Source organism: Grampus griseus (assembly GCF_964374135.1).
Source record: "Grampus griseus genome assembly, chromosome: X".
In the NCBI taxonomy this organism is placed as follows: domain Eukaryota; kingdom Metazoa; phylum Chordata; class Mammalia; order Artiodactyla; family Delphinidae; genus Grampus; species Grampus griseus.
Genome location: NC_138999.1, coordinates 23,620,110 through 23,633,546, shown reverse-complemented (window position 1 = coordinate 23,633,546; position 13,437 = coordinate 23,620,110). Strand labels below are relative to the sequence as shown.

Here is a 13,437-nt window from a genome sequence, read left to right as displayed (position 1 = left end):
GTATTGAGGTGCTCCTATGTTGGGTGCTTTAATATTTATAATTGTTATATCTTCTTCTTGGATTAATCCTTTGATCATTACATAGTGTCCTTCTTTGTCTCTTGTAATAGTCTTTGTTTTAAAGTCTATTTTGTCTGATATGATAATTGCTACTCCAGCTTTCTTTTGATTTCTATTTGCATGGAATATCTTTTTACATCCCCCCATTTTCAGTCTGTATGTGTCCCTAGGTCTGAAGTGGGTCTCTTGTAGACAGCATATGTATGGGTCTTGTTTTTTGTATCCATTCAGCCAGTCTATGTCTTTATGTCTTTTGGTGGGAGCATTTAATCCTTTCATATTTAAGGTAATTATCGATATGTATGTTCCCATTACCATTTTCTTAATTGTTTTGGGTTTGGTATTGTAGGTCTTTTACTTCTCTTGTGTCTCCTGCCTAGAGAAGTTCCTTTAGCATTTGTTGTAAAGCTGGTTTGGTTGATGCTTCATTCTCTTAGCTTTTGCTTGTCTGTAAACGTTTTAATTTCTCCATCGAATCTGAATGAGATCCTTGCTGGGTAGAGTAATCTTGGTTGTAGGTTTTTCCCTTTCATCACTTTAAATTTGTCCTGCCAGTCCCTTCTGGCTTGTACAGTTTCTGCTGAAAGATCAGCAGTTAGCCTTATGGGGATTTCCTTGTGTGTTATTTGTTGTTTTTCCCTTGCTGCTTTTAATATTTTTCTTTGTATTTAATTTTTGATAGTTTGATTCATAGGTGTCTTGTGTTTCTCCTTGGATTTATCCTGTATGGACTCTCTGTGCTTCCTGGACTTGATTAATTATTTCCTTTCCCATATTAAGGAAGTTTTCAACTATAATCTCTTCAAATATTTTCTCAGTCCCTCTCTTTTTCTCTTCTTCTTCTGGGACCCCTATAATTTGAATGTTGGTGCATTTAATGTTGTCCCAGAGGTCTCTGAGACTGTTCTCAGTTCTTTTCATTCTTTTTTCTTTATTCTACTGTGCAGTAGCTATTTCCACTATTTTATCTTCCAGGTCACTTATCCATTCTTCTGCCTCAGTTATCCTGCTATTGATTCCTTCTAGAGAATTTTTAATTTCATGTATTGTGTTGTTTATCATTGTTTGTTTCATCTTTAGTTCTTCCAGGTCCTTGTTAAACGTTTCTTGTATTTTCTCCATTCTATTTCCAAGAGTTTGGATCATCTTTACTATCATTACTCTGAATCTTTTTCAGGCAGACTGCCTATTTGCCCTTCATTTACTTCGTCTGGTGGGTTTTTACTTTGCTCCTTCATCTGCTGTGTGTTTCTCTGTCTTCTCATTTTGCTTATCTTACTGTGTTTGGGGTCTCCTTTCTGCAGGCTGCAGGTTCGTAGTTCCCGTTGTTTTTGGTGTCTGCCCCCAGTGGCTAAGGTTGGTTCAGTGGGTTGTGTAGGCTTCCTGGTGGAGGGGACTGTTGCCTGTGTTCTCGTGGAGGAGGCTGGATCTTGTCTTTCTGGTGGGCAGGTCTGTGTCTGGTAGTGTGTTTTGGGGTGTCTGTGACCTTATGATTTTAGGCAGCCTTTCTGCTAGTGGGTGGGGTTGTGTTCCTGTCTTGCTAGTTGTTTGGCATGGAGCATCCAGCACTATAGCTTGCTGGTCGTTAAATGGAGCTGGGTCTTGGCATTGAGATGGATATCTCTGAGAGATTTTTGCTGTTTGATATTACATGGAGTTGGGAGGTCTCTGGTGGATTAATGTCCTGAACTTGGCTCTCCCACCTCAGAGGCTCAGGCCTGACACCCAGCCACAGCACCAATACCCTGTCATCCAGGTGGCTGAGAGTAAAAGGGAGAAGAAAAGAAAGAAAGGAAGAACAAACAAACAAACAAACAAATAAATAAATAAATAAATAAGGTTATTAAAATAAAAAATAATTATTAAAAATTTAAAATATTAAAGAAAAGAAAGAAAGAAGAGAGCAACCAAAACAAAAAACAAATCCACAAATGATAACAAGTTCTCAAAACTATACTAAAAAAAAAAATACAAAAAAAAAGGGACTGACAGAACCCTATGAGAAATGGTAAAAGCAAAGCTATAGAGACAAAATCACACAGAGAAGCATACACATACACACTCACAAAAAGAGAAAAAGGAAAAAAAAATATATAACGTTGCTCCCAAAGTCCACTGCCTCAATTTGGGATGATTCGTTGTGTATTCAGGTATTCCATAGATGCAGGGTACATGAAGTTGATTGTGGAGATTTAATCCCTTGCTCCTGAGGCTGCTGAGAGAGATTTCCCTCTCTCTTCTTTGTTCTCACAGCTCCCGGGGTTCAGCTTTGGATTTAGCCCCACCTCTGCGTGTAGGTCGCCTGAGGACGTCTGTTCCCGCCCAGACAGGGCGGGGTTAAAGGAGCAGCTGATTCCGGGGCTCTGCCTCACTCGGGCCACGTGGAGGGAGCGGTACGGATTGCGAACTGAGCCTTTGGCAGCAGAGGTCGGCGTGACGTTGCACCAGCCTGAGGCGCGCCGTGCGTTCTCCCGGGTAAGTTGTCTTTGGATTCCGGGACCCTGGCAGTGGTGGGCTGCACAGGCTCCCAGGAGGGGAGGTGTGGAAAGTGAGCTGTGCTTGCACACAGGCTTCTTGGTGGCGGCGGCAGCGGCCTTAGCGTCTCATGCCCGTCTCTGGGGTCCGTGCTGATAGCCCCGGCTCGCGCCCGTCTCTGGAGCTCCTTTAAGGGGTGCTTTTAATCCCCGCTCCTCGCGCACCAGGAAACAAAGAGGCAAGAAAAAGTCTCTTGTCTCTTCAGCAGGTCCAGACTTTTTCCCGGACTCCCTCCCGGCTAGCTGTGGCGCACTAGACCTGTTCAGGCTGTGTGCACGCAGCCAACCCCAGTCCTCTCCCTGGGATCCGACGTCCGAAGCCGGAGCCTCAGCTCCCAGCCCCGCCCGTCCCGGCGGGTGAGCAGACAAGCCTCTCGGACTGGTGAGTACCGGTCGGCACCGGATCCTCTGTGCGGGAATCTCTCCGCTTTGCCCTCTGCACCCCGTTGCTGTGCTCTCCTCCGCGGCTCCGAAGCTCCCCACCTCCTCCACCCGCAGTCTCCACCCGAGAAGGGACTTCCTAGTGTGTGGAAACCTTTCCTCCTTCACAGCTCCCTCCCACTGGTGCAGGCCCTGTCCCTATTCTTTGGTTCCTGTTGTTTCTTTTTTCTTTTGCCGTACCCAGGTACGTGGGGAGTTTCTGGCCTTTTGGGAGTTTTGAGGTCTTCTGCCAGCGTTTAGTAGGTGTTCTGTAGGAGTTGTTCCACGTGTAGATGTATTTCTGGTGTATCTGTGGGGAGGAAGGTCATCTCGTCTTACTGTTCTGCCATCTTGAAGGTCTCCCCAAACATTTAGATTCTAAACAGTCTTTGTGAATATAACCTCCTGACGTTAGACACTCCCTCATGCAAGGAAGTATATAGATCCTGACAAATGATTTCAAACAATAACAAAGTCAATGAGAAGGGAGATTTTAACCCTAAGGTTTGTAAGCTAGTGATGCTAGGATTGGGAAATTGGTGTTCATCAGGTACCTTTCAAGTTTGGGAGGATAGAAAAGGCTTGGATCAAAATTTTAAATGTTTTATTTGTATTATTAGTTTGTGACCATTATGAAATCTAAGCCACCTTGGGGAAAATAGGGTTGGTTTTATTTAAAAGTAGCATTGCTAAGTCTAATCAGTGTTATCTTGGGTCAAGCCACTTTATCCATTGCCATAAGGCTACTAAGAAGAGTCATGTAGCTGGTGTCAATACAAGTTCAATTGGTTTCCGAAAAAAAAAAAAAATTAACTACCCTCTGCATACACTTTAGGTTCCAGAGTCTTGGTAAGTTGTGAGAGAGAAGGGAAAAGAATTAGGAACTGAGTGCCAACTAGTTCCTATACCTGATCCTTGCTCCACATGCCTCTTAATTGAATAAAAGTGTCATGAGGACAAAAAAATAGAAAATCTAGCTTCTAGCTGTTATAACTGAGTTTCAGTTTAAGTTATAGTTCTGACTAAAGAGAATAGTTTGTAGTGCCAGCACTCAGAAAGAATGACTTATTTAGATAATATAGTATTTTAAATTATTTATTTAAAGGCAAGACTTTGATTCATGTCATGCTTTAAGGCCAAGTTATGGTTCTCAAATATTTTCCCATGGACAGAGGTAAACCAGATCGGCTAAAAGCTTTGAAGCTTGATTTGAAGAAAAGAGATTTATGGAAAGAAAATCTTCTATATCTGAAAAAAAAATGAGCAAGATTATGAAATTATTTTAGGGAGTTTAATGCTCTTTCTTATGACATAAGCCTTAGTTTCAAAGAACACCTTCTAAGTTATATCTGGTTTCATATATATATGCCTCACATATATGATGGTTGTTCATTAAAATAAACATGTTTTGGTAAATAAAAGCAGGTTTTTCCCCCATAACCAAATATATATTCCTGAGTTCTCTAGATGTCCTATTAATAGAAGAGATGTAAATCAGTAGTTTCTGCTGCCAAGGTTGTCATCTAGTGCTAGAACAAACAAATGCAGAGACATGATGACAGGGGAAAAGAATGCAGGACTGATAATTTGACAGTATCTCAATATCTCATATAATACAGATCCAATTTATTCCTATACTTATTTTTCTTAAGAGAGTAATTATTTCAGTTTAAGTTGTAGCCCACATCTTTTTTTAAAAAGTAAATTTATTTATTTATGGCTGCGTTGAGTCTTCGTTGCTGCGCGTGGGCTTTCTTTAGTTGCGGCGAGCGGGGGCTACTCTTCGTTGTGCCGCGCGACCTTCTCATTGCAGTGGCTTCTGTTGTTGCGGAGCACGGGCTCTAGGCGCACGGGCTTCAGCAGTTGTGGCTTACGGGCTTAGTTGCTCCGCGGCATGTGGGATCTTCCCCGACCAGGGCTCGAACCTGTGTTCCCAGCATTGGCAGGCAGATTCTTAACCGCTGTACCACCAGGGAAGCCCCTGTAGCCCACATTTTATCTCAACTCACAGGCAGGAAAAAGAATAGGAAGTCATAAGATTTCACTTAACAAGAGTCACCTCTCTTCAGGATTTTGCCAGGACTGAAAGGATTTTAAAGAAAGTATGTCACCAAATTACTAGCAGTTGAGTTGTATGGACAACTGTGTTTCCACAGAGGAAAATTACCATTCTGTTCTTTAGCAACTATTTTGTTCGGGCCTTTTAGGATGAGAAGTAATCCTCTTATTCTGGTAGCTGAGATGGGCCCATCGACCCATTTCTAGTCTGTCTCTTATTTACTGTGATAAATTCTGTACAGGAGAAGAAAAATCAAATAAACTCCCAGGTTTATTTTATATTATATTTTATATATTTATTTTATATATATTTTATTATATATTTATATATATATTTATATATATATAATTTATATATATTTTATTTTATATATTTATTTTATAGCATAGAAGCCCATGTTGTGTGTGTGTGTGTGTATGTGTGTGTGTGTGTGCATTTCAGTTGGGATAAGAACTTACCCACTCTTTCTCATGCTAAAAATTCACTTTCATTTGCCTTTCATTTCAACTCACTGGAATTCACAATTTTCAGGCAACATACAGACACATCAAAGTTAAAGTGTTGAAAACATAGACCAGTGTAAAATACTTAGAATGAGAGACAGATACTGGACCCTCTTTAGTTAAATAAATACACAAGCTATTAAAATACAGAAGCCATTAGAGCATATCAAATGAAATGTCTACTTGTTGAGAAAAAAATAAAATACATATTGTACGAGAAAGTCATTGCCTAGAAAGCAGTATCTAAATGTGTATTAAAAGTATTTTTCCTTGTTATTCACCTCTACATAAGCATATTTGAAACTACTTTGTATTAAGTATAAATGGGTAGTGTACCTGCCACTTAAGGTAGGAATTCCAATACAATTTGCCTTTTATAAGTATCTCTGTAACAAAATGGCCTAAATTGATTTAGGTTCTTCAAAGTGCATATTGTATTACATTTTATTTCAGTCAATTCTACACCCAAGAGTGAATGTCCAAAACATGAAAGTTCAGTGCATTTGCAATATAACAATTGAATATCGAAAGAGTCATGTTCTAATATCAAAAGGTCAAATTATAGAAAAGTGTGAGAAATGTGTCTATGGTTCTCTCTTAAGGCTAGTGGAACTTTGGGTAAAATTTTACCTTTTATTTTGTAATAAACTCCTTTGGCATGAAATTAAGTGCCTGTTGCAGACAAGAGTTTTCAAATGAGAGAAAATCATTTTGACCAATATCTAACTTTAAGAAGAAAGAATGTTAAGCAATGAAAACTACCAGAGTAGTGTGTGTGTGTGTGTGTGTGTGTGTGTGTGTGTATATACATATATAGAGAGAGTGACTGATTGATTTTTTTCATTCAAGACCAAGTAACTCAGGCTATGCAATTTTATGAATCATCAGGAGGAAACCAGTTTGTACTTCTATTTCTACAGAATGATAAATAGGCAGCAAAATATAAATATATGCAAATAAGTAAATAACTGAAAAGAGGAAATTAACCCCTGCATATGATATCTATCAACACTTCATATTCATCCCTTAATTATTTGATGTTTGAATATTATTCAACATGAGCAAAAGCTACTTAATAGTATATAACAATTATTAGGAAGGCCTCTAAGTTGTATCCAAGTACAATATATGTGGTAGACATGGTGATGTGATACCCAGATCACTATGGAAGGAAAAGATTTGTTGCCCAGCTTTTGGGAGGGAAGTCAGTAGACAGCCTCCAGCTGTCCACTCCTTCTGGTTTTACCTCATCTGCAGAGATTGGCCTTACTTGAGGTACACCCTTCTGAGGGCAGCCCACAACTGGTGGCTGGGTCAGAGAAGGATATAAAGACCTGACCATTTTGGCCTCAAACAGGACACTATGATGAGCAAGTGTTGTTCCAGAACTCTCCACCAGGTTAGCCAGGTCTGTCGGGCCTGCATTTCACTTTGACTTCATCCTCTGACAATCCTCCTTCCTCTATCTCCCTTTACAAATGTTGATTCCTAATAAAGTAGCTTATACCACAAACTCTTTCTCACATCTGCTTCTGGAAAATTCAATCAGCAAGAGTTGGCACCAGGAGTGATTTGAGAAAGCAGGCAATAAGATGGTGTTTTGGAGCTAGATCACTCACCACCCAAACTTCTATGAAGACTCCTGGTGGCAAGTACAGCATGGTGAGCTCTTGTCACAAGGTGGCTATTAAATTGTTAAAACCTTCACTGCTGGTGAGTTAGTAGTATGTACCAATGGAAGGGAATGCCCTAGAAGGTGCAATGTACCTGGTATGTGATAATTATGAAGAAAATATTAGATAAAAGGATAAAGAAGCACAAAAAATGTGCTCAACATCATTATTCATTAGGGAAATAAAAATCAACCCACAATGAAATACCACTTCATATCCAGTTAGGATGGCTATAATGGAAAATGCAGACAATAGTAAGTATTGATAGGGATGTGGAGAAACTGGAACTCTCATATTTTGCTGATGGAATGAAAAATGGCCCAGTCTCATTAGAAAACAGTTCCTCAAAAATTTAGTCATAGAGTTACTATTGATATATGACCCTGAAATCCCATTCCTAGGTATATTCCTAAGGAAAGGAAACAATATGTCTACACAAAAACTTGTACAGAAATGTTCATAGCATCATTACTGATATAGCCAAAAGTGGAACCAACCTAAATGTCCATCAACTGATGAATGAATAAATAAAGTGTGATGTGTTCATACAAGTAAATATTATTCAAGAATAAAAAGAAATGAAGTACTGATACATGGTACCACATGAATGAACCTTGAAAAAATATTATACTAAATGAAAGAGGCCAGTCACTTAAAACCACATACTGTATTATTTCATTTATATCAAATGTCTAGAATAGGCAAATTTATAGGGATACAAAGTTAGTTAATGGTTGTTAGGGCTGGGAGCAGCAGGGAAGGTGGTGGGATGATTGCTAATGGGCGTGGTTTTCTTTCAGGGGTACAAAAATATTATAAAGTTAAATCATGGTGATGGTTGTACAACACTGTGAATATACTAAACAATATTGAATGTAGACGTTATAAATGGATGAATGATATGGTATGTGAATTATATCTCAATGAAGTTGTTAAAAGATTAAACCCACTCTGATCTGGGAATGCAGGGGTTTCTCTCATGGACAGAAAAAAAGATAATGGGATTGGATGGCTATAGCTAAGTGCCACTGTCCCAGTACAAAATGATAACAAGCAGCTGAGGGAGAATAGCAGATAATTGAAAGCCAAGTGTGAAAGTCCACGAACATCTTTGGTAGCATAAAGAAGAGATGCCTAGAATACAGAGGCCTTGGAAAAACACACAAGTTCACAAGAAATAGGGGATAAACCCTGCAAAGATGAACAGCCAATGACGGCCTTAAAATTTTAGAAGTCCTCTAGTTAGGGCATGCTGAGACATTCCCTCCAATGTAAAAGGCAAGCAGGTCTCTTCAGGTTCTAAAAGCAGCATATTCCACACTTAGGAATACTGCTCCCACCCAAATATTGTGTAGCATGAAAGGCTGCCAGCTTTGAACAGGAAACAGAATAAGAGGGCTCTGCAGCAGTTCAGTACCGCAGTGCAAGCAGCCTTTCTGCTTAGGCCATAAGATTTGGCAGACGCTATCATGTTGGAAATATCGACAATTGGAAAAGATGTTGTGTGGAAATTGTGGCAAGCCCTAGTAACAGAATCACAATACAAGATCCTGGCAGTTCTGAAACAAAGCATTGCCATCAGCAACAAATAATTATATTCCTTTGGAAAAACAACTTCTGGTGTAGATGGAATGATTGCCCGTAGGACACCAAGTCACCATATGGCCAGAGCTGTTCAGCATGAGTTAGAACCTGTGAGAGTCACCAAATCATAAGGTTGGATAAATCCAGCAAAAATCCAATGTAAGATGGCAATGGTACATCCAGTATCGAGCATGAAAAGGAGTAGTGGCCAGAAGTAAGCTGCATGACAGGTAACCCAGCTCCCCATCACTGTCAGCATCACTCTCAGCTCACTCCTATGGCTACACGGGAGAAGGCTATATCATCATCTGAAGGAGGAGAAAAAAGCCCAAGAATGGTTTACACATTGTTTGGCTTAGCATGTGGGCACAAGTTGAAAAGTGGGTGGTAGTTGAATTACCACCTCACACAGTAATGACCTTGAGAGACTGGTAAAGAAAATCTTCCCAGTGAACAGAGCTTAAGGCAGTTCACCTAGTCATACCTTTTGTGTAAAAAGAGGAGTATCCCAAGTTCAAAGTATATACAGACTCATGGACAGTAGCAAATAGTCTGGCCAGCTTGTCAGGGGCCTGGAAGGTAAAAGAGTGGAAGGTTAGGAAAAAGAAGTTCTAAGGTAGAGGCGTATGGAGGTACCTACAAGAATGGGCATGAAGTGTAAATAGAAGGGCTTTGTATCACTGTAACACTCAAAAGTAATCATCCGCCGTGGTAGAGGCACTAAACAGCAAAGTAGACAATGACCTACCCAGCCAGTTATGTTGGCCAGCCCTTGTCATCAGCCATCCTCTAATAAACATCTTGTCTTCAAACTCTGTGGCAGCAGCTGCTCCTGCAGAATTAAACTTGGGACAACAAATTTAATAGCAATAGCAATTTTTATTCAGATTCAGACACATGTGGTAGTAATGCACACCATTATATTCCTTTCAATTGGTGAAATACTCTCCTAGAACATGAAAATGTCACTATTACTTAGTCTAAGTTCACTTTTAAAGGCATTTTTAATAATTACGATATTACCAAAGGTAAAGATTCAGTTTTCACATTTTTACTGTTTTGAGATACCATGAAGGACATTAAAAATTGTTTGATAACAAGATAATCTAACCAAAAATACCTATAATATTTTGACCATTCAAGCTGAGGGAAGTAGCTTTGGTACAGAAAAAGTTATGTTTGACTTTTTTGACTGCTTCTATTCTTTTTTACACCTTTGAATTGGATACTTAAACATATTTCAAAATCACTTGCACAATTCATACAGAAGGATTTACATTTCAATTTCTTGACTCATTTTTTTCTATACTACTAATTTGAATACTTGATAATATTTCAAAGCCATTTACCAAGTGAAAAATAACATTAAATTAATATATTTATTTGTTATTTAGGTCGGAGTATTTCCAGAGGTAAGACAAAGTTAATATTGGTGTTTAAATTCTCCATATTCCTTTTCTCACCAAAGTTCATCATGCACTCCCTTTAAAGGATGCATTTGACAGATGAAAAGCACAGATAACCTGTCCCAAAGCACATACCTAATGGTTACATCTGGAGCTGATGTTGTTTTCCTGGGTGCATTAGCATTCAGCTGTGTGATAAATATCAACTGCCTGGAATTTCTAAGCTTTGTAAACTTGCTTGGGTGATTTTGCACTTCTAGTCTTCAACTGTTTGTCGTGTTCTTATGGCACTTCAGTCAGAATTCTTCCTCTAAGTGAAATTTTATGATAGAGATGGGGATGTTTCATCATATCACAGCCTGCATTTTCAACTTTTCTGCATGAGTGAGAATGACAATTTGAAAATAAGCCACAAACAACTAGACCATTTTTCAGAATGAGGAATGGTGGTGGCATAATAACCAAACATTTGTATCAATAATCAGATATGAAGTTTGCAAAGTCAGTCATTTACCATTATTTATTAATATAAAAATAAAATAGCTTGCATTTATATTGCACTTAACAAAATGCTGTACATACATCATATCAATTGATCCTCAGAAACAACATGTGATCTTTGTGGGGTTTTAGTGCCTGTTTTATAGAAGGAAGTACTGGGACCCAGAGAAACTATAATTAAAACAGGGGAATTTAGTATAAATAACTATTAAGCTATGATAAAAGAATAATTATAAGATGTAAGAGAACTCTGTATGGTGCCCTGTGGCTGAGGAGACAGTACCCAAGGAGATACCAACTTGAAAGGGGACCTCCTTCCCCAGGGCAAGCATGCAGGTTTCATTGGAGAAGGTGGAGTTGCAGCTCACTGGATGCCAGAAATTTTGCTGGTTTCTGTAGGCAGAGCTGGGTCCATAGTCACTGGTCAAGCAAACAAGCAACATAAGGTGGGTGGGTGAATGGGTGTGCAGAAAAGAGTGTGGGCATCGGTGCTAAAGAAAGGCTGGGACCATATGATATTAGTGTTGGGAGGGCCGGGGGAGGTGATCAACAGGCAAAGCCAGAGCTGTAAGGTCGCCAAGGGACTGCATGTTCTTCACACCTGGCTGGGGCAGAATACCACCCGAGGTCCTCAAACTCACACCTCTGACTAGTGGCACAGCCGCAGGAATCAGCAGAAATTCCTTTCTCCTACAATGTCACGACAGCGACCTCTAGTGAGAAAGCTTAACATCATGTTCACCACACAGGAGAAATGCTTAAAGAATTCTGTCCGTTATTGCAGAGTAGGTATTGAAGGGTGAATCTGGAGCTGATAAATAATAAATTAATACAGTCATGACCTTGGGTGAGGCAGCTTTTTTGGCAGAGGGTAGCTCTTGGAGAGGGACTTGAATGTCTCTATGACACTTCCAGCCCCTGGGGAAATGAATGCCTCTGTTTTGAAGGGGAAATCTTAATGGCTCACCACAGTAACCATTACAACCATTAATCTATAAATCAGTGCTAAGAAGCTGTCTGAATTGTGATATATATATATATATATCCCCTTTAAGATAAGTTAACAGGCTTTTAATTTTAATTATTTCCCTCAGTGTTGTTTTCTCAAGCCTTCTTTTATTCACCAGAGTCGCCATTGAAATCTTTGTCCTGAATATGGAATGTATTAAAATTTAATAATAATACTGATAATTATCAAATCGAATATTGTTTGCCCTGGCAATCCCTAAATTTCATAATAAGCTTTCACCAACATTTCCTTCCTTAAAGTTGTCCTTCTTACAGAAAGCTTGGTATAGCTACTGTGCTGCTAGAGACCGTTATTTTCAACTGACTGGCATGAATGGCAGTTAGCCAAATACCATGAAGATATTTTCAAGATGCTTGTGATCAATAATCTTTTTTTCATGAGCTGAAAAAGGAATCACTGCATATGCCTTGTGTATTATAAGTGCCCTGTTTCATCTATTTTTCAGATTAAGGAGAATTTTTTCCAAAAATGCATTGTTATTTCAGAATTTGAAGGGGATAAAATAGAGGGATATTTCTCTTATATACTAATTAATGCAATTTCCACTAAATGATGCTGCCTCCCACTGGTTCTATAATAAAAATAATTATCTGTGTTCACTCCTGCAACTTCTTCTGCAGTCACCCAGAGGATTAAGGATGCATTCCACACTGCAAACATGGAGTTACAGCCTTGCGTTTTGCTTCTGTTCTGGATCTCTTTTGGTGTAGGCACATATATAGTATATTTATTTCTCTCTTTTATTTGTATAAGTCCTCTTCTTTGGCTAAAACGCTTAATGCTTACACACCACTTTGAAGAAAGAGTCCAAATATCTAGGCATAATAATAAAGACTCTCTTTAGTTATGGTAACTTTTCCAGTTTTAGCTCCTCAGGAAACACTTTTCATTTCAGTGCCTGGTAGAGCTGAATATTCTCTCACTCCTTTAGACCTCTATACAAGTTATTGCTTCTGTTCTGAATGACTTCCTCCACCTGAAATATTCATACACATATTCACTGATCAGCTTCATTACTAGGTCCTTTATGAAGTCTGCCAATCTCCCCTTACCTACTCCTTACTCCCCTCTGTTCCCATGGCATTTAAGAACCATCTCGGTTATAGCATTCCTCATGCCTTTTTGTATACTTGGCTGTCTCCGCTACTAATTTCTAATCTCTTTGAACACAGGGTGCAACATACTCTATTGTTGTCCAGATTGCCTCTACCAAGCTAGGCACACAGCTGTGGTGCTGGTATTAACTTTCATTACTCTTCACTGGAAGACTGCTCTTGGCTAACTGGAGCCATCACACCTGAAGACACTAGGACGTTATAGTCCCCTTCCAGCAGCTCTAACAAATGAGTTACTGGTATTAGGTTGTAATAGCTTACCCCCACTACCCTGTCTGTAGACTGGCAAACCCCTGTGTTGAGATTCATACTCCTCATGGGATCAAGCTGAGGCTAAACTTCTCATGAAACCATGTCTTTGCCTAGGTTCTTCATCTGACATATTCTGCTTTCCTCTCTCCTTAAAATTTTTCTCCTGAGATCACTCCCTCAACAAGTCTTCTTGCTGAAGAATCTCCATTCCTAATATGCTGACACACAGGGATTTTCATCTGCAAATATTTGTAAACCTGGGCCTAACCTAGTGCTGTTAAGGCATAGCACACTCAAGAA

The 13,437-nt window shown here is 39.4% G+C and overlaps 1 protein-coding gene across 1 annotated transcript in view; it reads right to left on the bottom strand.

Annotated features, from left to right (window-relative positions):
• Positions 1-13,203, bottom strand: part of LOC309839990 (sororin-like) — a gene marked incomplete at both ends in the record, with an annotated part of 52,295 nt that extends 39,092 nt beyond the window's left edge. Inside the window, one exon of the mRNA XM_082682009.1 lies at positions 13,025-13,203. Coding sequence (XP_082538135.1) covers positions 13,025-13,203 — 179 coding nt within the window. The remainder of the gene's footprint in view (positions 1-13,024) is intronic.
• Between the last annotated feature and the right edge of the window lie 234 nt (positions 13,204-13,437).